General features: G+C 46.8%; 2 protein-coding genes across 8 annotated transcripts in view; one reads left to right on the top strand and one right to left on the bottom strand.

The window, feature by feature from the left end:
* Positions 1-26396, bottom strand: part of KMT5A (lysine methyltransferase 5A) — a 72456-nt gene that overhangs the window by 29767 nt on the left and 16293 nt on the right. For 4 of the 7 annotated variants that reach the window (XM_072725029.1, XM_072725027.1, XM_072725026.1 and 1 more), the window contains 2 exons: positions 25953-26143; positions 23297-25235 (listed from right to left, as the gene is read on the bottom strand). The exons of the other annotated variants lie outside the window; for them this stretch is intronic. In XM_072725029.1, the coding sequence (XP_072581130.1) occupies positions 25025-25235; positions 25953-26143 (402 nt within the window). In that variant the 3' untranslated portion in view covers positions 23297-25024. Of the gene's footprint in view, positions 1-23296; positions 25236-25952; positions 26144-26396 lie in introns of those variants that run through there. 7 annotated transcript variants of the gene reach the window in all.
* RILPL2 (Rab interacting lysosomal protein like 2) lies at positions 922-18862 on the top strand. The gene is made up of 4 exons (XM_026017159.2): positions 922-1651; positions 8449-8600; positions 12777-12890; positions 18303-18862. Exons 1-4 carry the CDS (start codon positions 1313-1315, stop codon positions 18325-18327), a joined length of 630 nt encoding a protein of 209 aa, XP_025872944.2. The 5' UTR covers positions 922-1312; the 3' UTR covers positions 18328-18862.

A 26396-nucleotide genomic window follows, 5' to 3' on the forward strand; every position in this document is an offset into this window, starting at 1 on the left:
GGTGTCTATTTTGTTTGCCTGCTTTGCTTTTTGCTTATTTTAATCCTTGGCCACTCAACATAGTGATGCTAGAACCTCAGTGTAGAGAAAATCAGGTGTACCTACCACAAAGAAAGCTAGCAATATATTCCTGGGAAAAGGGCAAGCTCCACTGCTAAGTTTTCTGCCTATGACTATCACAAAGTTCGAATCAAACCTAAAATAACGGTTTTGTAATCCACACTGCTAATATTCTTACTAACCCTGTCTGTATAATGCTTTCTAATTTTCAAAGCAGAGAATGATTTTTGTTTTATTACTTCTTCCACCCCAGCCCACGTGCCACGTATCTCCCGCACAAGTTCCATGTTTATTGGAGGACAGGACGACGAACACCAGCTAACATGTTTTGAGTAACTCCCATTTTTAGAATATGTGCTGCCGAAGCGAGCACCGTTTTGGGTAACTCCCGAAGTGCTTTTGTCACACGCATTGTCTCATGACCTCGCATGTTCCTGCAGCAACCTTACCACGTAGGTACTTTTATTCACTGAGCAGGGAACTGAGGGTTAAGTAACGTTGCAAGGCTGCAACGCTAAGGAGAGAGACCCAGGAGTCCGCAAGGGGCATCGCGCAGGGATTCTCCATTTAACTGAGAGGCAGAGGCCACCGGCGACAACGGGCCCAGGACTCTTGTGCAACCCAGGTCTCTTGACTCCCACGCGCAGACACCAACCGCTGTCCTGTTTTGCTGCAAGCTTCTGAAAATACCCGCCAAACAGGGACCCGGATCTTCCTCCACGGAGAATGCAAAATCTATGGCTGGAAAGCTTGAGCACAGAAAGGAGAAAGCGGTGCGCTTGCTGCCCGCGTTCCGGGACTCCCCGTGGAAACTCCGCCCCCGTCTCCATGGAAACCCGGCCGCGGCGGCCGCGGTCACCAGGGGGCGGGGCTCAGCGGCCGCTCCTCCCCCACCCGGTTCGCAACCGCTCCCAGCCGGCGGTCACCGCGCTCACCCTTTAACCTCCCGGTTCCTCTACTTGCCCGTCCTCCCTCTGTGTTGTCTTCTCGTGCACCCAGACAACATCCTGGAGCCCGCCCTCCTGCGCCGACCCAGCGGGGCGGGCGCACCCGTCGTGCGGGCCTGGGAGTCTCCGAGCGCGGCCTTTGCGCCCCGGGCCCACCCCTCGGCCGCGGATTGGCCGCTCCCGGCCATCCCCCGCCCCGAGCAGGCAGGGTCTCAACCCAGCGGAAAGTTTTCTGCGCCGGGAGGAAGTTGTAACTTTGGAGATTCTGAGAAAGCGGCTCCTGTGGCTGAGCGGTCTGGGTGGCCATGGAGGAGCCCCCTTTGCGAGAGGAGGAGGAGGAGGAGGAGGAGGAGGAGGAGGAAGGGGACGAATGTGGGCCCGAGGGGGCTTTGGGCAAGAGCCCCTTCCAGCTGACCGCCGAGGACGTGTATGACATCTCCTACGTGATCGGCCGCGAGCTGATGGCCCTGGGCAGCGACCCTCGGGTGACACAGCTGCAGTTCAAGATCGTCCGCGTCCTGGAGATGCTGGAGACGCTGGTCAATGAGGGCAACCTGATGGTGGAGGAGCTGAGAATGGAGAGGGACAGCCTCCGCAAGGAGGTGGAGGGGCTGCGGACCGAGGGCTCTGCGGCCGTCCAGGAGGTGAGTGCGGGAGCCAGGGTCCGGCGGGAGCAGCCTGGGCTGGCTGGGAGGACGCACTCGGCGGCCCCGAGCCCCCGACAACAGCCACAGCGCCGCTCCAGCCCTCAGATTTGCAGCATTCTTAAGGGTCCGTTTATTGAGCACTTACTAGGTGCTGAGCGCTTGCTGCGTTTGTTCCGAATCGGGGGCCTCCAGCATTTCTGACCTAAGGCAGCGGCTCTCAGGCTTCGGCGTGCAGGGACACCACCAGGAGTGTCCGTTAAAGCACAGACTGGTGGGCCCGAGCCCCAGAGTTTCTCATTCAGCAGGTCTGGAGTGGGACCTGAGAATCTGCATTTCCAACACGCTCCGTCAGATTTCGAGAATCTTGACTTAGAGTAAGAAATAAATTTTAGGGACACCTGGGTGGTTCAGTGGTTGCGGGTTAGCCTTCAGCTCGGGTCCCCTGATCCCGGAATCCTGGGATCGAGTCCTGCACCGGGCTCCCTATGGGGAGCCTGCTTCTCCTTCTGCCTATGTCTGCCCACCCCCCCACCCCCGGCTCTCGTGAATAAATAAATAAATTTTTTTTAAAAAAAGTATGTCTTTGGGGTAGCTCAAGCGGTTTAGCGCCGCCTTCGGCCCAGGGCCTGATCCTGGAGACCCGGCATCAAGTCCCACGTCGGGCTCCTTGCATGGCTCCTGCTTCTCCCTCTGCCTGTGTCTCTGCTTCTCTCTCTCTCCTCTCTGTGTATTCTCAGAAATAAATAAATAAAATCATTTAAAAAATAAAATTAAAATTAAAAAATTAATGTCTTAAAAAAGAAAAAAGAATGTTCAGAGCACCTTTATCCAGAACTGTGCCAAACTGTAGTAAGTACAACAGGAGAATGGATTTTAAAATTGTGGTATAGTCACACAGTGGAATACTTACACTGCAGTGAGAAAGAGCAGAACTGATACACTCAATTGTGTGCATGACTCTCACAGATGTTACACTGAGAGACAGGAGCCAGGCACAAAAGAGAGCCTACTATATATTTATGTGAAATCCAGGAACAGGCAAAATAATCTGTATTTATAGAAGATGGATTGATGGTAACCCCAGGGAGGGAGAGTGGGAGGAGGGTGATTGCATGGGTGTACACCTATGCTAAAAATCATCAAGGGGTGCCTGGGTGGCTCGGTGGCTTAAATGCCAGACTCTTGGTTTTGGCTCAGGTCGTGATCTGAGGGTTCTGGGACCCAGTCCCTGGTGGGGGCTCCACCCTCAGTGGGAAGTCTGCTGAAGATTCTCTCCTTTTCCCTCTCCCTTTCTCTCTGTTCCTCCCCTGCTCTCTCTCTAAAATAAAGTATCTTTAAAAAGTGACCAAGCTAGGGGCACCTGGCTGGCTGAATCAGAGAAGCATGTGACTGTTGATGTGGGTTTGGGGGATCATGAGTTCGAGCCCCACGTTGAAGGTAGAGATTACTTAAAAAACATAAATAATTTTTTAAAAAAATCATCAAGCTATAAACTCAAGGTTAATGCATGTATTTTATACCTCCATTTTACAAAATTACCCATTATATCACTTTCCAATATTGATGAAACAAAAGTTTTAAGAAACAATTTATCCTAACTCACCCTTATTAAATATGATGCAGAATCATACTTGCCTATTCCATTTTTGTGAGTTTTTAAATTCTTGTTGCAATAGATTAAATCAATATGAATTACTGATGGGTCTCCAGCTACAGTTAAAAAACAAAGCTGTTCTAAGTGGACTATCTCATTTAATCCTCTTACTATTAGTATATCCATTTTACAGAAATGGATGCATAGAACAGTTAAATAATTTGCCAGAGGACTTACTGCATGTAAGAGGTGAAGGCAGGATTGAAAGTCAGAGATTCCAGTCTGAACCACCACACACGAACGGGTACCTGGGTGGCTCAGTCGGTTAAGCATCTGCCTTCAGCTCAGGTCCTGATCTCAGCGTCCTGGGATCGATCCCGACAGAGTGGAGAGCCTGCTTCTGCTTGTATTCTCTCTCTCTCTATCTCTGTTGCTATTTCTGTATCTCTCAAATAAATAAATAATATCTTTTTTAAAAAGCCTACCACACATGGAATATACATTTGACCTTATTTGTTGGAATGACATTTGATGAGTGATGGCATGGTGCTGGACCCTGGGGCTGAAGTGATACATTAGTCAAGGACCCTGCCTTCACAAAACTCATGTCTAGTGGGAGAGGTAAGACTCCCATACCTCTAGAACCACAGTACAAGATCACAAGCTGAGAAGTGTGCCAGGAAAGGACAACAGGAAGAGAGTCGCTGACGTTCACAGGGGAAAAAGAGTGAGGGTTTCTGGTCACTTCCCTTATGCACTTATTTCACCTACTCATTCATCCTGGTAACAACTGTCTCTGTAGATACAGTTCGACTTCCGTGTCTGTCATACGAGATAGTTGAGTATCATGATTTATAGCCTGGCTTTTGAAACTCAAGAGAAGTTAAATGACTTGCTCAGGATGGCTCAGCTCACATTCTGAGCTCATCCCTGCCACCTCCAACCCCAGGAACAAGGATGTGGAGGGAGCCCCGCCACAGACTGTGTACAGCATACTCTGCACAGAGGCTGGGTGAGTTCTTTGTATGGGGCTCAGTGGACAAGCTTTATCAGCCAGCAGATGAGATGGCATTTGCCTCCCAAATTGCAGTCTTAAGAGCAGGGGTGGGGTAAAGGGCCGAAAGAATTGAGTGCTTAGTGCCACTAGGCAGTTCATAAAAATACACCTTATTTTTTTTTTCTTTTTCTTTTTAAATTATTTTTAATTGTGACAAAGTACATTTAAATTTTACCACCTTAACCGTTTTTAAGAGCATACTTAAGTGTCATTAAGTACATTCATGTTGTGCAACCATCACATTCCAGACAACAACAAAAAATCCTAACAGAAAATCCTAACATTTGGCTCCTGAGGGAGAATGCCTAGAGGGACCAGACGCACTGGATTAAAGGGAAGGAGCATTTGAAATTTGGATAATATGTAATGCTAAATTGCACTTCACAGAGGCTAAGGAGACCCACTCTTCTGGCAATCAGTGCTGGGGTCTGCTTCCCCACAGCCCTTACAACACTGATCCTTGTCAGTCTGACAAGAGGAACATGGTCACTGTTATGTTTCTCTTTATATTGCACCTTGTTCTGTCACCTGCAGAACGTTCCAGTGTGGTTGTGCCTTAGTTTTTACTTAACTGGGTTTCTATTCATGGACATGTAAGTTGTTTTCAAACCTTTGCTTAAATTTTAGGTTGAAAACATTTCAAACCTACGGGAGAGTTGTAAGAAAAGCACAAGGGACACCTGTATACCTTTCACCTGGATTCAGGTGTTGTATTCAGTTTTGTGTATGTGTAGTGTGTCTTTGAAGATATACACCAGGGGCACCTGGGTGGCTCAGTCGGTTAAGTTTCTGATTTTGGCTCAGGTCATGATCTTGGAGTCCTGGGATCAGCTCCATGTCAGGCTTCCTGCTCAGTAGGGAGCCTGCTTCTCCCTCTCCCTCTGCCCCTCACCTCATGCTCTCTTTTACTCTCTCAAATAAATAAAACCTTTAAATAAAAAAGAAGATATACACCAAAGTATTTATACATACACACAAAACCACATATATGTAATATATATGTGCATATACAGAAATAATATGTATCTGTATTATATATTCAGTTTTTCTCAACTATCTGTTTTGGTTTTATTTTTAAAATTTTATTTATTTACTTGAGAGACAGCACAAGCAGGGGGAGCAGCAGAAGGAAAGGGAAAAGCAGACTCCCCACTGAGCAGGGAGCCTGAGGTGGGACTCAATCCCAAGACCCTGGGATCATGACCTGAGCCAAAGGCAGACACTCAACCACTGAGCCACCCAGGTGCCCCCTTCTCAACTATTTGAGGGACATTATGTTAGTTGTAGGATTAGTAAAAGATCAGGGCCCTTTACCCTAAATACTTCAGTGGGTATCTCACAAGACATATTATTGCGTAGCCACAAATAAATGATCAAATTTATCAGAAAAAGGTGAATAGAATACAAAGACCTAATATACTATCCCTATTCAAAATTCACAATAATATCCTTTACAGCATCTTTTTTTCTGGTGCAGGATCCGGTCCAGGGTTACGCAGTACTTTTGTTTTGTATTAAAGATTTTATTTATTCATTCATAAGAGATACAGAGAGAAAGGCAGAGATGCAGGCAGAGGGAGAAGCAGCCTCCATGCAAGGAACCCGACATGGGACCCAATCCTAGGACCCCAGGATCTTGCCCTGGGCTGAAGGCAGGCACCAAACTGCTGAGCCACCCAGGCATCCCTACACAGTACTTTTGGTTGACACATGTCTTTAGTTGCCTTGAATCTAGAACAGTTCCTCAGCTTTTCCTTGTCTTTTTATGACCCTGACATTTTTTTTTTAATTTTTTATTTATTTTATGATAGTCACAGAGAGAGAGAGAGAGGCAGAGACACAGGCGGAGGGAGAAGCAGGCTCCATGCACCGGGAGCCTGACGTGGGATTCGATCCCAGGTCTCCAGGATCGCGCCCTGGGCCAAAGGCAGGCGCCAAACCGCTGCGCCACCCAGGGATCCCGACCCTGACATTTTTGATGATTATGTATCTGTTGGTTTGTAGAATGTCCTTCAATTTGGGTTTGTTCCAATGTGTTATGGGTAAATTCAAGTGATACATGTTTAGCAGGAATACCATTTAAAATTTTCTTTTTTTTTTTTGCAGGAATACCATTGAAGGGATTCTGTGTCCTAGTCAGTGCATTGTATCAGGAGACATTTGACTCACTTTGCCATTATTGGTGTTGTTAACTTGATCACTTAGCTAATGTGGTGTCTGCTAGATTTCTGCACTGTATAGGTGCCTTTATTCTCCTTTATCATTCATAAGTGGTTGTGGGAAAATAATTTGAAACTGCAAAATATTCTTTCCCCCAACAAATTTTTACCCAAAAGGTTTAGATCCATTCATTAGTCCTGGCTGAATCAATTATTACTAAGTTGGTTTAAAAAAGGATGATTTTTGGGGGGGATAAAGATTTTATTTTTGGGGCACCTGGGTGGCTCCATCGGTTAAGCATCTGCCTTCAACTCAAGTCATGATCTCGGGGTCCTGGATCAAGTCCCAAATCAGGCTCCCTGCTTGGCAAGGAGTATGCTTCTCCCTCTTCCTCTTTTCCTTCCTCAACTCCCCACTTGTGCTCTCTGATCTCTCGAATGAATGAATGAATGAATGACTTTATTTTTAAGTAATCTCTACACTTAACATGGGGCTTGAACTTACAACCCCAAGATCAAGAGTCTCATGCTCTACCGACTGAGTCAGCCACGTGCCCCAAAAGGATGATTTTTTCAACTTTCTCATCTTCTACGTCCATTAATTGGCCTTTTGCTATAAATTCCCCATTTCCTTCCCTGTATTTTTTTTTTAAGATTTTATTTATTTATTCATGAGACAGAGAGAGAGAGAGAGAGAGAGAGGCAGAGGCACAGGCAGAGGGAGAAGCAGGCTCCGTGCAGGGAGCCTGACGTGGGACTCGATCCCGGGTCTCCAGGATCAGGCCCTGGACCCAAGGCGGTGCTAAACTGCTGAGCCACCTGGGCTGCCCATTCCTTCCCTGTATTAATCAGAGTTCTCCAGAGAAACAGAACCACTAGGGGATATAGCTATGATATAAAGAGGATAGTTATTTGAGGAATTGGCTCATGAAGTTATGGAGGCTGAGAAGTCTTGTAATCTGCAGGCTGCAAGCTGGAGAACCAGGAAGTCTGTGATCTGGGGAGCTGATGGTTAAGTCCTGGTCTGGAACCAAAAGCCCAAGAACCGGGAGTGTCAAAGTCTGAGGGCAGGAGAAGGAGGATGTCCCGCTAGAATTCACCCTCTTTCCACCTTTTGTTCTATTGGGGCCCTCGGTGGATTGGATGATGCCCGCCCACCCATCAGGGGGACCATCTGCTTTACTCCCTGCATCAATCCAAATGCTAATTAATGTCTTCCAGAAACACCTTCACAGACACACCAAGAAATAACATTTATTTATTTTTTTTTGTTCTGATTCTTTTTATTTTTAATTTTTATTTATTTATGATAGTCAGAAAGAGAGACAGAGAGGCAGAGACATAGGCAGAGGGAGAAGCAGGCTCCATGCACCGGGAGCCCGACGTGGGATTCAATCCCGGGTCTCCAGGATCGCGCCCTGGGCCAAAGGCAGGCGCCAAAGCGCTGCGCCACCCAGGGATCCCAAGAAATAACATTTAACCAGCTATCTGGGCATCCCTTAGCCCAGTCAGGTAGACGCATAAACTTAACCGTCACATCCCCATTAATTAATTAATTAATTTAAAATTTTAAATTTTAAGTATGAACTCCTGAATTCTCCTTTTATGTGGAGTGTTATTGTCCATTCCTGTTATTATTCACTTTTATGCTCAAATTGAGTATCTCAGTCTGGCCAGCGGGAGCTCCTTCAAACTGTCATTTTGAGGTGTCTCCATTCCTTACACAAGGAAAGGCTCCAGGTTCATCTCGTGCTTTCCCTGATTCCAGACCTGGAATCAGCCATTCTCCAAGGAGCTGTGGTTCTTTTCTTGGAGAACTGTACTTAGAACTTTTGTTTCTTTCGCATTAACCAGATGCTTCCAACAGGCAGTGTCTCAGCTGATAGGGTTCCTGGGAGTAATAAAACAGAATTTTCCTTTCTGGGGTGAACAGTCCATCTTCACAAGGGAAACCGTATAAGCGACCAACGTCTTTTTTTTACAGGTAAACCTGGGACCAGACAAAATGGTGGTTGACCTGACAGATCCCAACCGACCACGCTTCACTCTGCAGGAGCTGAGGGACGTGCTGCAGGAGCGCAACAAACTCAAGTCCCAGCTAATGGTGGTGCAGGAAGAGCTGCAGTGCTATAAGAGGTGGGGCTCTGCTGCTTTGGGCATTCCTGCACCGCAGAGCCAGACCCTGCCTGGAAATCCTTGACATGTTATGTATTTGTTCTGATGTTCACTCAGGCAGTTTATTGAAGACCTACTACATGCCAGGTGCTATTCCTGGCACCGGTATAGTAGTGAACAAAACAGAGAAAGCCATGCTAGTCTAGGGGGAAGATAGGCAATTGATAAGGAAGTCTGAAATAACACACAGCATAATGGTAGTAAGTGCTCTAAAGTATATAAAACAAAGTGACATGGGTACCTGGGTGGCTCAGTCAGTTGGGTGTCTGACTCTTGATTTTGGCTCAGGTCATCATCTCGGGGTTGTGTGATTAAGCCCTGTATCGGGCTCCTTACTGGGCATGGAGGCTTCTTAAGATTATTTCTCTCTCCCTCTTGCTCTGCACCTCCCCCCTCCTTTTTCTCTCCCTCAATAAACAACAATGACAACAACAAAAAACCAAGATGACATATGACGCAAAATGCTGGAGGTGGGAGATGGGCCTATTTTTAATCGGGTGGTCAGTGAAGATCCCTCTGAGGTGGATGACAAGAAGCAGCCAACCATGTAAAGATTCGTAGGGCAAGAGTAGAGTGAGAAGTGCTCAGAGTATGCGAACCAGCTTGGCTAATTTAAGAGACCCAACATGGTAGAAGTTGGAACACAGGTAGAGGATGAGAGGTATGCCTTATGAGCCACAGGAAGGACCTCTAATTTTTTTTCTCTAATTTTATTGTATGTGAAATGAGAAGTCATTGGAAAGTTTTTTTTTTTTTTTTTAAGATTTTATTTATTTATTCATGAAAGACACAGAGAGAGAGAGGGGCAGAGACACAGGCAGAGGGAGAAGCAGGCTCCACGCAGGGAGCTTGATGTGAGACTCAATCCCAGGTCTCCAGGATCACGCCCTGGGCTGAAGGTGGCGCTAAACTGCTGAGCCACCCGGGCTGCCCTCAAGTAAATAAAATCTTAAAAAAACATAAATTCATTCAATATAAAGTCATTAAGGGGGCAGCAGTACAGTAAAAATGTTCTAGCAAACCAAATCCAAAAGGGCTGAGTTCTGCCAATAGGAATTTTTAAAATATATTTTATTTATTCATGAGAGACAGAAAGAGAGAGAGGCAGAGACACAGGCAGAGGGAGAAGCAGGCTCCATGCAGGGAGCCCGATGTGGGACTCGATCCTGGGACTCTAGGATCACACCCTGAGCCGAAGGCAGATGCTTAACCACTGGGCCACTCAGGCTTCCCTGCCAACAGGAATTTAATCATCTTCCTTCTGCTGAAGTTGGAACCACATTAATGGAAAGACTTGTCTTCCTCTCATTTAATAAGTACTTTAGACACAGGTAGTTAAAAACAGGAACGGCTGAACTGCTGAGGCTTGAGCAGCTCGTTAGCGAATAGAGCGACATACTTTTATTTCCAGTTTTGAATTCCCAGAGAGCAGCAGCTGTGCACTTGCCATCTGGTACAGGCCTGTTGACAGCAAGATTCTGTTTACTCACTTGGGTTCTGTATTCTAGAGGAACCAGCATGTCAGCTGAGATACTCTCTTAGCAACTGCATCAGCTTGGAGGTCCAAGATCATCCCAGTGATTGTTTTGAGTTGAGGCAGATGTGGTAGGCTGCTTCCAAAGATGGCCACGAGTTTTACCATCTTGCATGCCTTCTGCAATGAGACTTTCCCTCCCCTCAAGAGGTAGAGTCTATTTTCCCTCTCCTTGAGTCTGGGCTGCCCAGTGACTTGCTTTGACCAATGGAATGTGGTAGAAGCAATACTCTTTGGCTTCTGAGGTTAGGAGATACCTGTTGCAGCTTCCATTTTTGTCCTCGTAGAATTTTTTGTTCTTGTGGAATGCTTGAGACCATAGTTCTGTGAGGAAGCTCAATACAGTACCAGGGAGAGGTCACACGAAGAAGAGAGGTACCCCAGCTGACAGCCCCAAATGTGACCTACCTCCCACATACCCCACCAAGGCAATAAGAAATGGAGCCATCATGAGAAATCATAAATCATGGGATGCCTGGGTGGCTCAGCAGTTGAGCCTCTGCGTTCGTCCCAGGGCATGATCCCAGAGTCCCAGGATTGAGCCCCACATCGGGCTCCCTGCATGGAGCCTGCTTCTCCCTCTGCCTGTGTCTCTCCCTCTGCCTCTCTCTCTGTGTCTCTCATGAATAAATACAATCTTTAAAAAAAAATCTTCATTGTTTTAACTCATGTGGTTTAGGGTATTACATAACAATAGGCCATGGAAAAGGGGGTTTATTGGTAACAAATAAATACTGTATTAATATTATTACTGTAATATATAAATAATAAATTAATAAGAGCTCACTCTTTGCCAAGGAGAGAGAAGGATGAATCGTGCTCTCTGACTCATATCTCAAGAGGTGTCAGTCTGCTGGGCTGCCATAACAAAATACCATAGACTGGGTTTATTTAAGATTTTATTTATTTATTTGAGAAAGAGGACAGTGGGAGACAGAGCACGAGTGAAGGGGGAGGGGCTACAGGAGAGGGAGAAGCCGACTTCCCGCTGAGCAGGGAGCCCTGACTCGGACTTGGACTCAGACTTGAGCTGGATCCCAGGACCCTGGGATCACAAATTGAGCCCAAGGCAGATGCTCAACTGACTGGAGCCACCCAGGCACCCAGACTAGGCAGTTTAAACAATAGAATTTTTTGTTTTCTCACAATTCTGGAGGCCAGAAGTCCAAGATCAGGGTGCCAGCATGGTTAGTTCTGACTCTTCGTGGCTTCTTGTACACAGCAGAGAGAGCAAGCCCTCAGACATCTCCTCTTATAGGGGCTTTAACCCAACCATGGGGGCCTTGCCCTAATGACCTCATCTAAACTCCTGGGGATGGGTTTGGCTCTGTAGGTTAAGCATCTGCCTTCAGCTCAGGTCATGATCCTGGGGTCCTGGGGTCGAGCCCCATGTTGGGCTCCCAGCTCTGCGGCGAGGCTACTTCTCCCTCTCCATCTGCCTGTCCCTCTGCTTGTGCTCAGTCTATCTCTCTGTCAAGTAAATAAAAATTTTTTAAAAAATTATCTCCCAAAGTCCCCATCTCTAAATACCATTACACTGGAACTTAGGGCTTCAACATCTGAATTCTGGGGGACACAATCCAATCTGTAGGAAGGGGGAAGCACCACAGGTATAAAGTAGCAAGCAGGTGCCACAGCAAAACACCTAAGTGGATACACAAGCTATACCAGGTCAGGCATTGAAATATTGCATTGTAGTCAGGCTTCCTTTGGTTGCAAGTGACAGAAATTCAGTTCAAACTAGCTTAAGTACAAAAAGGAATTTGTTAACCCACATACCTGGGAAGGATTTTGGATTTTGGGGCTGTTTTCAGAAATAAAAAACTGCAGTCAAGGCCTCAGGGTTGGAGAAGCCAGAGACTTGTTGCTTCTTTCTTTCCTCCTTGCGTCCGCTTTGTTGGCCTCATTATCTTGTGTTGTAGACACACCTTCTGGGAGTCTTAGGAAATGTGGTTGCTGGCAATGCCAGTTGAACAAATGAGAAAGAACATCTTTCTTCCAGCTTCTATACATCAAATCCATGGAAATAACTCTAGTTCTCTTTAAGTCAACTGATCTCAATATCTTATCAATCAATATCAATTTAACTCTACATACCATCTGACTTACTATACTTTTAAATTTTCACTTAATTTATTTGTTTATTGATTGCTTCCTTCCCCGTTGGAAAAATAGAAATTGCATGATAGGAGATAATTTTGTCTGTTTTGTTCACTGCTATAGTGTCACGTGCTATGTATTATTTCACTAATGATGATTATCATTAATCACTCAGTCCTAGGAGGCAGTTACTCTTATTATCCTCATTGGTTTATTAGAAAATCAAGGCTTAAGTTAGAGAATTGAAACATGGTCATATTCCTAAAAAGTGGAGAAGCTTGGGTTACTAGCCAGTGCAGTTAGACAAGAGAAAGTAAGAAGAGGTATCAATATTGGAAAGGTGGCAGGGGGAGATTCTTGTTATTAAGAGCAGAATCTCTCTGACTCTAGCTATCAATGATAATATTATTAATGTGATAATGATTATTAAGACCCTTCACTTTCAGAGCTTCACAGACAGAAGGTCTGCAATAAAACATCCCATTTATTCCCTTTTTCCCCAGTGGTCTGATTCCTCCAAGAGAAGGCCTGGGAGGAAGAAGACAAAAAGACACCCTTGTCTCCAGGACCAGCAATGCCAGCAGTAACAAGGAGGAGAAGACAATCATAAGGAAGCTGTAAGTTACTTGCTGCCCCATTGCCACTAAATCATTGTTGAAGGATGGAGTGGAGGCCCAAGGAGGCTGGCTAGCTACCCAAGGTGGGAATGCTCCACAATCCTGATTGGTCATGCTGCCACTGTTAGGAAAATCTGAGCTGGACTATTATGAGATCTGTTGGGCAGCAGTCATCGTTGTCGTCGTCGTTTTCTTCTTCTTCTTCTTCTTCGTCGTCGTCGTCGTCATCTTCTTTCTTTTCTTCTTTTCTTCTTCTTTTCTTCTTCCTTCTTCTTCCTTCTTCTTCTTCCTTTTCTTCTTCCTTTTCTTCTTCTTCTTCTTCAGGTTTTATTTATTTATTCATGAGAGACACAGAGAGAGAGGCAGAGACACAGGCAGAGGGAGAAGCAGGCTCCATGCAGGGAGCCCAATGCGGGACTTGATCCTGGGACTCCAGAACCATGCCCTGGGCCAAAGGCAGGCACTAAACCGCTGAGCCACCCAGGGATCCCAGCAATCTTCTTTTTTTTTTTTTTTTTTTTTTTATTTATTTATTCATGAGAGACATAGAGAAAGAAGGAGAGACATAGACAGAAGGAGAAGCAGGCTCCATGCAGGGAGCCTGATGTGGGACTTGATCCAGGACCTCAGGATCACAACCTGAGCCAAAGGCAGACACTCAACCACTGAGCCACCCAGGTGTCCCTGTTAGGCAGCAGTCTAAGCACTTGACATATATTAATTCATTGACTTTTCATAGTGACCCTGTGAGGTAGGAGCTACCATCATCTCCATTGGAGAAATAGGTACCAAGAGGCAAAGTAATTTGCCTGAGGTCACCCAGATAGTGAATAGTGAAGTCAGGACTTGAACCTACTACTCCAACAACAAGAAAAATAACAATAATTACTAGAGTTTATGGTCCCATAAACTGGCTGGCTCAGTTGGAGAAGCTTGTGACTCTTGGTCTTGGGGTCATGAGTTCAAGCCCCTCATTGAGTGTGGAGATTACTGAAAAAAAAGGATGGGGGTGGGCTGATTCATTACCTCTCTTACCTCCAACTTCAGTGGACCCTATGTCTCCCATCATTGGGACACAACAGTTTCCTTTAATTACCCCCCTTGTGTTTATGCTGCCTTGTTAATCCCTCATTTCTTTGGGTGTTAAGGCCCAAACCAGAGAATGTGGGGTTACTTGTTTAAATTCAGATTCCCAGAGCAGCCTGGGTGGCTCAGTGGTTTAAGCGTCACTTTCAGTCCAGCGCCTGATTCTGGAGACCCAGGATCGAGTCCCATGTCAGGCTCCCTGCATGGAGCCTGTTTCTCCCTCTGCCTGTGTCTCTGCCTCTCCTCCCTCCCTCTCTCTCTCTCTCTCTCTCTCTCTCTCTCTCTCATGTGTGTGTGTGTCTCTCATGAATAAATAAATAAAATCTTTAAAATAAATAAATAAATAAATAAATAAATAAATAAATGCAGATTCCCAAACAATAAATAAAGTAAATAAAATAAGGTAAAATTCAGATTCTCAGAAGTCAGGTCTACAATGAAGCCAAAAAATCTGGATTTCTTTTTTTGTTTTTTTTTTTAAGATTTTATTTATTTATTTGAGGGAAAGAAATAGTGAGAGAGCATAAGTTGGGGGAGGGGCAGAGGGAGCAGGAGAAGCAAACTCCCCACTGACCAGGGAGCCCAACTCAGGCTGAGGTGCCGGCATTTGCTGGCACCTCAGCCTGAGTTGGGCTCCCTGGTCAGTGGGGAGGTGCCAGGACCCTGAGATCATGACCTGAGCCAAAGCAGACACTTAACTGACTGAACCACCCAGGCACTCCAAAATCTGGATTTCTAATAAAATCCTCAGGCAACTCTGATGTGGAGAAGCCTTGGACTACACTTTGAAAGATGCCTTCTCAGCCTCCAGGTGTCAGTACAATGAGGCATGCCTTTCCCCCACCCCTCCATGAGGCAAACACCGTTTGCCTTTGCTGCTCCAAGAATGTCTGGCCTGGTGACAGTTACCAGCCCCTGACCTCTTGGACAGAGCTGAGAAACCACCTCAGTCAGGATCTCAAATACCTTTGGGGGCCAGGCACTTAATATGGGTGAGTGATGAGGGATAGAGGGGCAGACATTTGCCAGGGTCCTGGAGAGAAACAAATAGTGCATTTAAAAGGAGTGATGTGGGATCCCTGGGTGGCGTAGCGGTTTAGTGCCTGCCTTTGGCCCAGGGCACGATCCTGGAGACCCGGGATCAAATCCCATGTCGGGCTCCCGGTGCATGGAGCCTGCTTCTCCCTCTGCCTATGTCTCTGCCTCTCTTTCTCTGTGTGTGTGACTATCATAAATAAATAAAAATTAAAAAATAAATAAAAGGAGTGATGTGTAACTCAGTCTGTTATGCATCTGCTTTCAGCTCAGGTCATGATCTCGAGGTCCTGAAATCAAGTCCTGTGCTCGCTTTGGCAGCACATATACTGAGATCAAGTCCTTCATCGGGCTCCCTGCTCAGCAGGGAGCCTGTTTCTCTTTTCTCCCTCCTCTCCTTCCCTGTGGCCATGCTCTCTCTCTCTCCCCCAAATAAGTAAATAGATAAATAAAATCTTTTTTTTTTTTAAAGATTTTATTTATTTATTCATGAGAAACAGAGAGAGGCAAAGACAGGCAGAGGGAGAAGCAGGCTTCTTGCAGGGAGCCCGATGCAGGACTTGACCCCAGGGATCACACCCTGATCTGACAGCAGATGCTCAACCACTGAACCACCCAGGTGTCCCTTAAATAAATAAAATCTTTAAAAATTAAAAATTAAAAAAAGGAGTGAATAAAAAGATTTAAAGAAGGAACATCTTACAGACACGTGAGCAGGGTTAAGGGAACCATCAAGGGATACAGAAGCACTCCAGCATGGCAGTGTGGGCCCAGGGAGCTGTGAGGCAAAGGGATGGGGGGGGGTGTCCATAGAAGGACATAGCAACTAGTAAGACCAGGCCTGGTGGGGAAGGAGCTGGGGCATAAATACACCTCCCCTCCCTATCTTCCCAGCACCTGCTGGCACTTCCCATTGGCTTGCTGCTCTCATCCACTGAGCTCAGCCTCTCCTGAGTAGACAAGGGGACAGAGAAAGGATGAGCTGAATCTGAGGGGCACACAGCCCACTTAATATGCACATACATAGTTCAGTTAAGTGTTGCCAGACTTTCTGGAATGCCTGCATGGAAAACTGCTCTGTCAAACAAGACTACATGAAACCAAAATAATTCATCCCTCCAACAAATATTTACTGGGGGCCTGCCATGTGCTAGGCATTTTCTAAGTCCTGGGGATGCAGTGAACAAGATGAAGCCCTTGCCTTCATGGTGCTTACACTCTAGCAGGGGAGTCAAAGAGTGTGCAGGTAAGGAAGTATATTAACACTTCATCTTCAGCTATCCATTAAATAGGCAGTGGAGAGAGAAGTTGACAGGGGTAAGTCCTGGAAGGCTTCTGTGAGGAGGTGGCAGTCAAGCTGGGCCCTGAAAGATCATAAAGATCTGAGGGAAGAGCATTCCTGGTGGAGGGAACAGCCAAGAGGCCTGAGATCAGTCAAAGCAGGGGGCAGGGGGTCCCAGTGAAGACCTTGAGTTTCACTCTGAACACTTTGGGAAGACACTGGAGGGTTTTAGGTTGGAGAGTGACATGACCATATTTACATGTAAAAGCTCCCTCTGTTTTGTGGAGGAGGTGTGGGAGGACAAGTCAGAGCATGGCCTGGGGGAGTGTTTCTTTCACAAGGAAGGTTCTCCTGAGGTAAAGTAAGAAGGAAAGAGCATCTCTATGCCACACCAGGTGGGGCACTTGGAGACATTTGTTCAGCACTTCTATTGGCTGGGCATCCCATTGTAAATAAGGCTTCCAGGAGATGTAAGCTACTGGTTTCTCTGCCTCTTCGAGGAGAGGCCCCTTAGAGTTTGGGCTTGATGTGGCAAAAAATAAAATGTTTGTTCTGTGCACAAGCCAGCCTGAGGTATTGTGTCTAATGAGCACAAGGCCATAATTTCATGGTCAGACAAGCTTATTAAGCTAATAGAATGAATGAATGAGTGAATGAATGAATGAACAATCTTCTGAAGAAGCAGGTCATGCTAGAAGGATTTTCTTTATCCTGAGGGCAGTGGGGAGCCATGGAGGGTTTTAAGCTGAGGAATGATGTAGCTCTCTATAGTGATACGGTCGTTCTGGCCATGGTGTGAGTGGATTGTAGGGGTGGCGGGAAGGCTGTTGTGCTCATCACAGTGACTTGGACTGGGGGGTGGCAGTGGAGGAAATGAAAAGTGTTAGGATTAGGAACAGATTTGGGGTGTGATGACTAAAATGTAGCAGATGGTGGGGAGGAGCTGAGAACAACCCCCGGGTTCCTGGCATGAATGACTAGGCAGGGGATGATGTCACTTCCTGAGACAGGGAACTGGTGGGTGAAGGCAGTATGCAGAGGTTCATGGGAGGATGGCTGAGCCCTCATGCCTATATACAAACACGAGTCAGGGGCCCGCCACAGCCATTGCCAGCAGAGCTGCCAACCCGTGCTCTGCTGGGGCAGGGAGTTGTCTTCAACAAGAAGCACAAGCCCAGTCCCCATCCCTGGCTTTACAACCCACCAGCCAGCTCTGGGACTTTCTCATAGCTGGAACTAGCACTGAGATTGAACGTTGTGATCAACCCCAGATAGCTTTCTCTCTTTTCAAAACTTTGTATACGATGGGGAGAAACACTGAACATGGGGTGTTCATGTCTCAGGAGATTTCTAGGTTTTATCCAAGAATTTACATGCCAATCTTTATTCATCGCAAAGATCCATTTTATAGTTGTAGGTAACAGGGATGCTCCTTCACAATAATACCTCCTGAAGTTAAAAAAAAGGGGGGGGGGTTCAGACACCATCTTTGTGCACAGCACAGTGCATAAGGGGCTCTGGATCCAACTTTCCATTCCGCAACTTACTGTGTGACCTTCAGCCTGTCACTTAACCTTGCGGGACCTCAGTTTGCTAGTCTATAAAATAGGGATATTGATGGCACTTAGCTTGTCGATGTGTTATGAGTGTGAAATGAGCTGATAGATAGAAAGCCCGTGAGCAGTGCCTGCCCCCAAGGAGCCCAGAGCAAACGTTTGAGTCAACGGCCTACAAGAGCCTCTTACAGATTCGGCAGCGTTCTGCAGGCCTAGCTTTGTTCTATCTGTGCCCCCTGACCTGGCAGCCCCGGTGGCTCAGCAGTTTAGCTCCGCCTTTGGTCCGGGGCCTGATCCTGGAGACCCAGGATTGAGTCCCACGTCGGGCTCCCTGCATGGGGCCTGCTTCTCCCTCTGCCTGTGTCTCTGCCTCTCTCTGTGTGTATCTCTGAATAAAGAATGAATAAAAAAAAAAAAATCTGTGCCCCCTGACCCTTTTCTCTCTATACCCAGGTTCTCTTTCCGATCAGGGAAGTAGACATAGATCTCAAGCCGTGGTTCACACAGAGGTTCTCAGACTCAAGAAGTCAATGCAGCAAGACTTCCAAACTCATCTCGGTGCCACACATACTCACTGGATTTACTCACTTGTTTCCCCTGAAAGCACCAAGGAGAAAGGAGGTGAGGCTCTCTCATGGACATTTCTCCCCTGGCTGCAGAACTGGACACCCCGGAAGGCTTGGCCAGGGCAAGGGAAGCAGCAGAGAGAAATCAAGAAATCAGAAGGAAAGTGAAACGAGGCCCACTTCCTGCTCCACATCAGCCACCCCGGAGGGGTCTCCAGTGTGCAGATGTGTGTTCTGCTTGTCTGGTCTCACAGGTGACCTGGGCCTTTACCATGTAGTCACAGCAAAATTCATGAGCCCAAACGGAGAGGGGAGGGAGAGAATGCAGGAAAGGATGGCATTGACACTCCAGTGGTGATTTCACAGATATTTAGGGAACATATGATTTTGCTAACATGATTTTCTTTACATGACTTTGTATTAAAGTGAAATGACTTTTATACTTTCTCTGAGTGTTTTTAGAGTGGTCTCTGGGGTTATGTGATTTTGGATAAGGTGCTTCAGCCTTTCAGAGTCTCGGCTTCCAAATCTGTATATACTGTATGTATGTATTATATGCATATTTATGTGGTGGTGCATATATGCGGCATATATATTCCAGCGACTCTAAGTGATACACCAGTGTTTTGTGTGTTGCTATGAGAGAGAAAAAAAATGCTGCAAATTTTTAAAAATCTTTATTTATTTATTTGAGAGAGAGAACATGAGCAGGGGGAAGGGCAGAGGGAGAATCTCAAGCAGTCTCCCCATAAGCATGAAGCCTGAATCAAGGCTCAATCCCACAACCCTGAGATCATGACCTGAGCCAAAATCAGGGATGCCTGGGTGGTTCAGTGGTTAAGCATCTGCCTTTGGCCCAGGGCGTGATCCTGGAGACCTGGGATCAAGTCCCACATTGGGCTCCCTGCATGGAGCCTGCTTTTCCCTCTGCCTATGTCTCTGCCTCTCTCTCTCTGTCTCATGAATAAATAAATAAAATCTTTAATAAATAAATACATATTTAAAAAACAAAACAACAAAAAACAAAATCAAGAGTGAGATGCTTAATCTACTGAGCCACCCAGGTGCCCCTATTATTCTTTTTTTATATATAAAAGTTCCCAATTAAAAAGAAAAGTTCCCAACTAACCAGAACATCTTTTTTATTTTTTAAATATTTATTTATGTATCTTAGAGAAGGAGAAAGGAAGAGAAAGAGAGTAAACATGGTGGGGAGGGGTAGAAGGAGAGGGAGAGAATCATAAGCAGACCCTTCACTGAACACGGAGCCCGACATGGGCCTCTATCCCACAATCCGGAGATCAAGACCTGAACTGAAACCAAAGAGTCAGATGCTCAACCAGCTGCACCACCCAGGCGCCCCCCCAAATAACCAAAGCATCTTGGGAAAGAACAAGAAAGCTAGAGGTCTTACAAACCTAGATTTCAAGATCTACCACCAAGCTGCAGTAATCAGAACAGTCTGGTACTGGCACCAAAATAGACACATAGATCAATAGAACAGAATAGAGAGTCCAGAAATAAACCTACACTTATATGGTCAATTGATCTATGACAAAGGAGGCAAGAATATACAGTGGAGAAAAAGGCAGACATGGTGCTAAAGAAACAGGACAAATTATAACATTAAGATGCTATTGATTTTAAGGCTCATCCTGATTTCAAAGATGTTAAAATGTGTGTGCCGGGGGTGGGGGGAATGCATTTAGGATTCAGTGAAATACAGTCCGTAGAGAACGGCTGGCTGGCTGACTTTGCAAAGAAACTAACGGGCCTGCTGAACATGTCCTATGAGCCGGTCGCCCTGGTGAACGACCCTGGCTCACTGTATGTTCCACCTGCTGCACGGCTTACCTCGTTTATTCCTGTCACACCTCAGGGAGGTGGGGACTGGCACTAACACCCCAGCTTACAGATTTGGAAAGTGAAACTCCAAAAGGTGAAAGTACCCTACACATGTCAGTGGCTGCCCAAGATGCACATGTGGGCCTGATTCTAAGGCCTGGGATCCTACCTGCAAAGTGAAATGTGCCCCTCTTCTCCAAAAAGCACTAATGTTAATAATGAAGGTGTGTCTGTCTTGACTGTACCCCTCGGAAGACCCTCTGCATACTGCCTCTCTGTACCTCTGTGGGATGGGTATTACCATCCCTGTGGCACACCCAGCACAGGGGGGCTGAGGATCTCGTCCAGGGCCCCAGCTCGAAAGTGGTAGAAGTCTGACCTGAACCCAGATGTAAACTCCACAGCCCAGGCTTCACCCACGCTGCCTGCCCAGAAATGCTGCTGCACTGAGGCAGCTCCAGAATGCCATGTTGGCAGAGTCTTCCTTAGATCAAGGGCTCCTGATTCCTAACCCCAGATGATGCTGCAGTCCTCACAGGGTGCTCCCCTCTTAACAGGGGAGATGGAGGGGAAAGCTTGTTGTACCTTGGAGGTGAGAGCTGGCTGGGAAAACGAATCTATACATCCTGACTTTGAAGCCCCTGCAGACGCTGTGCAGAGACCGCACACAGGGGTAGGGAGACCACACAAGTGTGTGTGTGTGTGTGTCTGTGTGTGTGTGTGTGTGTGTGACAGGGAGAGCACTGTCTCTTTTACAGGACTGCACAGCAGACTCAGCTCCTGGGCATGACACTTAGAGTCCATCCTCCAACGCACCAGCCTTCCATCCTGAAGTCCCAACTCTGGCAGTCCACGTCCCTGCACCTGAGCCATTCTTGCTTCAGTTTCCCATCTCCAGGCTGACAGGACAGCCAGAAAGTTTAGAAGCAAACAGAAGATCACTGTGTGTTGCTGCCTGTAAGCCATTTACATGTATCACCTGATTTCCAGACTGGGGGTTCCCCTGTATAAACGCTCAGCTGCCTCTTTCTCCCTCGTGGGATAGATAAGGCAAAAAAAAAACCCAGAGAGAAATGTCAAGGTAAAACAGCCCTGGTTCCTATGTATCCTGGGAGAGACTAAAAAATTGACAGTAAAGAATGCTCAGATTTTACCAACTTTTTTTTTTTATTTTATTTTATTTTATTTTTTTTACTTTACCAACTCTTGGTAAAATCAGACAGTAGGGTGTGAGAGTTCCAGAAGGTATGTCCCAGGAGCACTTCTCCTGGAGCTGGGGTCCAGTGTGATCACTGAAACTGCTTAAAGCTGCTCCCACACTGCGGGCTTCCTTCGGCAAACCCAGCACCGGGAGGAACCCACTGAGCAATGGGTCTCCAAGCCAGGCTTCACTAGGCACAAGTGGTTGCTGTAGCAATCATCTTTAAAAAATGAAATAGGGACGCCTGGGTGGCTCAGCAGTTTGGTGCCTGCCTTCAGCTCAGGGTGTGATCCTGGGATCAAGTCCTGCATCAGGCTTCCTGCAGGGAGCCTGCCTCTCCCTCTGTCTCTCATGAATAAATAAATAAAATCTTTAAAAAAATGAAAAAGTAGGGCAGCCCCGGTGGCTCTGTGGTTTAGCGCGGCCTTCAGCCCAGGGTGTGATCCTGGAGACCCGGGATCACGTCGGACTCCCTGCATGGAGCCTGCTACTCCCTGTGTCTCTGCCTCTCTCTCACCCTGTGTCTCTCATGAATAAATAAATAAAATCTTAAAAAATAATAAAATAAAAATAATAAAAAATGAAAAAGTAAATACAGCAACAAAATATCAGAGTTTGGAGGCTCTTAGCTATCAGCCTCCAGGCACTTGTAAAAAAGGAATGGTAGAAACAATACGAAGTTTTGTTGTTGTGGTTGTTAAGATTTTATTTGAGAGAGAGAGAGAGAGAGAGAGGATGAGCAGAAGGGGGGGAAGAACAGAGGGAGAAGCACATGCCACCCTGCTGAGCACAAAGCCCAACACTAGCTTGAACTCAGGACCCTGAGATCATGACCTGAGCTGAAATCAAATCAGATGCTTAACCAGCTGAGCCACGCAGGCGCCCTGAAACAATGCAGCAAACTTTCCGTCATGACAGCAAACATCCGTGACTGAGGATTATCTATGTGCAAGGCCTGCAGTAACTCCTGTGACACAATCACCCGCATACACAAACCAGTACTGCTCCATGTTGCCTAGGAGGGAAGTGGCCCACACGGAGCTGTCACCTGTCCGAGGTCACAGGGCTGAGTGTTCCAGAGCTGAGTGCACTCGGCCACCAGGCCACCCCCTTCCCTCCAAGGTGAAGATGTAGTAATCCATAAATCCTCAGGACATGCCTGCATGTCAGCAGGGCAGAGGCTGTTCCTTGTTTGATGGTCAAGGTTTGGAGAAGGAAAGGGATTTGTGCAAGGTGAACAGGCTGACAGACACTTAAAGCCAGTGCTGGTGCTAGATCTTTTGCTTGTCAACCAAGGACCCCAACCAGTGTCCCCATCTGCCCTAAGTGCCCGGAGCAGAGGGAGTGAACCAGGGTGGCTGGTGGGGTTTGTGAGGTAGGGACAGAGATCTGGACCGGCAGGAGAGGCTTCCCACACAAGACAGATTCCTACCTGAGAACCAATCTACATCAGAAACAGTGGCAACAAAAGAGGCTAAAATCTAAGCTTCACTACGTGCCAGGTATCGTTCTAAGGTAGGAACTTGACACCCGTTAGCTTTTAATCCTCTCCCGCACGTATGACCCCACTGTACAAATGAGGTGTCTGTCCACTAGGAAGACATTCACCAAAATACACATACTGCTGTGTAACCTCTTTGTTAAAAAAAGATTTTATCTTTAAGTAATCTCTGCACCCAACATGGGCGTGAACCCACAACCCCGAGATCAAGAGTTGTGCACTATGGAGCTAGCCGGCTGCCCCTGCTGGGTACCTTTTGTGAAACAAAGCAGAAAATCCAATCTTCTATCTGAGCCTTGTGGGGAAAAAAACAAAACAAAACAAGACACACAGGTGGCCTCGCCTGGCAATAAATATTTTAATTTTTGTTTCATTTTTATGATGACAAATAATTTTCAAGTTATTTCCTTTTTTTTTTTTTTTAAATACAAAGCTAAACCACTAACAGGTACAACCAAGACATTTTATCTCACATTTACACACTCCGTCGGATCCTCCTCCAATTCTCTGATCACTGACCAGGCAAGTGCGGGATGGGGGGAAGACTTTCTTAGGTAGCACCGTGGTGAGGCCGGGGGCATCAAGGTGACGACAGGCTCTCACACCTGCCTCTGTTCACATTACCTGGGACCAGGGGAGGCTGGGAGACCCCAGGTCCAGGCTCCAGAGCCGCGGCCCCCTGGACTGCAGGTTAATAGAGTGAGAATAGGTCCCCCTTCAGGAGGGAGGAGGAAGCTACCTACTCCTCCTGCATCACCGTCCGAGGTGAAGACTTTACGCTTAGCCTTGATCCCTGGGCTGCTGGGCCTGCCCACTCCGCTGGTAGCCGGCACCCAGCAAGGCACCCAGCAAGGCACCCGGCACGGCGGCTGGGGTGGGGGCCCTGCATTTCGGGTCTGCAGGCTCCCCCTTCGGTTCATGGCTGCATCTTCATTTTTTTGCAGGAAGGACACCAGGTGGTCTGACAAACAGAAAGCCTGACAGCAGGTCTGGAACTTTCAACCAATTGGAATCTGGTGGGGAGGGTAGAGGGTGGGGTGGGTGGGTCATGGGTTAAGTAATTTCTGGTCCCGCTACAAAACTTTTTTGATTAGAATAGAGTACCATCTCAAATCTCTTCTACAAAAACAAAAACAAAAACAAAAGCAAAAAAAGAAGAAAAAGAAAAAAAGAAAAGAAAAAAAACGCAGCCACTTCATTCACTTCAAGACCTATATACATGTAAGTTGTTTACTGTGGTTTTTTTCTTTTTTTTTTTGTCTTTTTAAATTTTTAAATTTTTATTATTACTATTTTTTTAAAATAAATTCAGTGTTCACATTTCTATAAAGAATCAACCCAGTTTTGGGAAATCCTGCCCTGGCAGGGCGAGGCAAGCAATGCTTTTTCCCTGCTCACATCTACTCTGATGACCCGCCCTGATGCTTCAAGGTGCCCGGAAAAGCGGCAGCCTATGGAAGAGTAAACCGAGGCCCGGCCCGCACCCGGGGGCCACTGGGTCAGTAAGCTTTCGAGAAAGCAGAGGGGAAGACTAGCTTACTGCAAAACCTTTTTAAAAAATATTCATACACTTATATGTGCGCCTGTCCAGACGTCAGGAAAACAAGAGCTTGGGAACACCCCTGGCCAGGCCTGGGGCCTCGGGCAGCAGCGTCTTCTGGGACTCGTGCACGGCCCGCCGGCAGGGGTGTGGGGAGGAGAGTCCTGGCTCTTCGGCGGGAGGTGGGAGTCACCCAGCTTCCTAGTTCATGTTCACTCTTTCCTCTAAAACCTGTGCTGCGTCTTTGACTGCATGCACGGGAAGCACGAACGTTTGACTTGTATGCAAAAAAGGTACAAAAACAACTAGAATATAAAAGTTTTGGTAATATAAGGCCATCTGTTCAAGTCCACCTTGGAAACCTGTAACAGATATTTAAATACTACAGTGAAAAGGCATCTTAATATACTTTTTAAAAACATCTGAAGTAATCTGCTAAGATTAAGTGTGTAAAAAAAAAAAATCAATTCCCTTTGAGGGCACTTTGTCCATGGAAGAAGGGAGGATGGGGGAGCCGGGAGGCTAATGCTTCAGCCAGGGGTACGCTTCGATAGAAGCCCGGCTGCGGTCCCCATAGTCGTACAGGAGTTCCTCCCCAGCCTTGATGTCTCGGGAGGCGATGAGGATGAGGTGAGGCACGCCGTCAATGTCGTGCAGTTTGGTTTGGCAGTTCCCACATTTACTGTGATTGATCAGTCTTCCCAGGCGATTTGTCTCTCTAGTTGCATCCACGCTGGCAGAAGGGAGGGTAACAGAGGATTAGATTGATAAAGAGGCTTTTGATCCCAGTCACAGCCAGCTCTCAACTCAGGTGGGATGTCAATTTATAGCCACGTTTTGGGGAAAGCAATTCAAGTCAAAAAACCATCTTAAGAGCCTAGGGAGGCATTGGGTGAGCTAGCTGAGGGGTAGGAGGGGACTGGAGTGCAAAAGGCTCCTTGTGGAGGCCCCAGAGGCAAGTGCATAATAAATACATGAATAAAAACCAACTCTGCTGCTAGTGGGGGAAGCTGTGCATCTGAGGAGGCAGGGAGTGTTGAGAACTCTCCGTGCCTTCTGCTCAATTTTGCTGGGAACCTAAACTGCTTGGAAAAATAAAACCTATTTAAAAAAACCCGACCAAGTGCCTTGGCCATATGGGGAAAGGAGCAGTCAGGGTTTTCCAGAGCTCTGGCTGAATGCCACAAGAGGGAGCGACCTGGTAAGCCTCAGGGCAGGCTCTCACCAACTAGTCCACTTCTGCTTCTCATCTGGTCAGATGGCAGCAGAACAGCTCCAATCCCAAATATTCAAAGGGCCAGTGGGGGAGAGCTGGTTCACAGCTTTGAAAATAACATAACAAGAAGCAGGAGCAACAGAAAGAAGCAGGATGCTCTCGTGGCTCTCAGCCCTTAGGCCTGTCCTCTCTGCCAGGATGTGGAAAAGCCACTTGAAGCACCAGTGGACTTACCAGTAGGTTTTGCTCAGATACTGAAAATAGTACATGTAGCAGCCCGTGGAGGGGTCTTGTGCATACAAAGCCTCCCGCTTCTTGGCATCGGTGATCTCGATGAGGTCCCCGTGGTACTCTACCACAAACTCGCCCCGGGAGAACTGCTTGGTGGCGATCACACCCCTGCCCTTGCCATCAATGAGGTCAATCTGTAGAGAGGTGAGAAGCGTTGCTTCCTAACACCACGTGTGGCTGGTTGCCTGGATGCCTGGGCTTGCCTCACTTTCTCTTAACAGCTTTATTGAGTTATGTCCTAGATCCTGCTCGTCTTACATACACAGCACAAGGAGTATTATTAAACGTATAGAGTTGTGCAACCATTGCCACAATCACCCCAAAAGATCCCTTGTGCCCTTTGCAAAGTATTGTCACATCTGATCCTCCTGAGAGATCTGGGGTGGA

Source organism: Vulpes vulpes, chromosome 10 (assembly GCF_048418805.1).
Source record: "Vulpes vulpes isolate BD-2025 chromosome 10, VulVul3, whole genome shotgun sequence".
Taxonomy (NCBI): Eukaryota; Metazoa; Chordata; class Mammalia; order Carnivora; family Canidae; genus Vulpes; species Vulpes vulpes.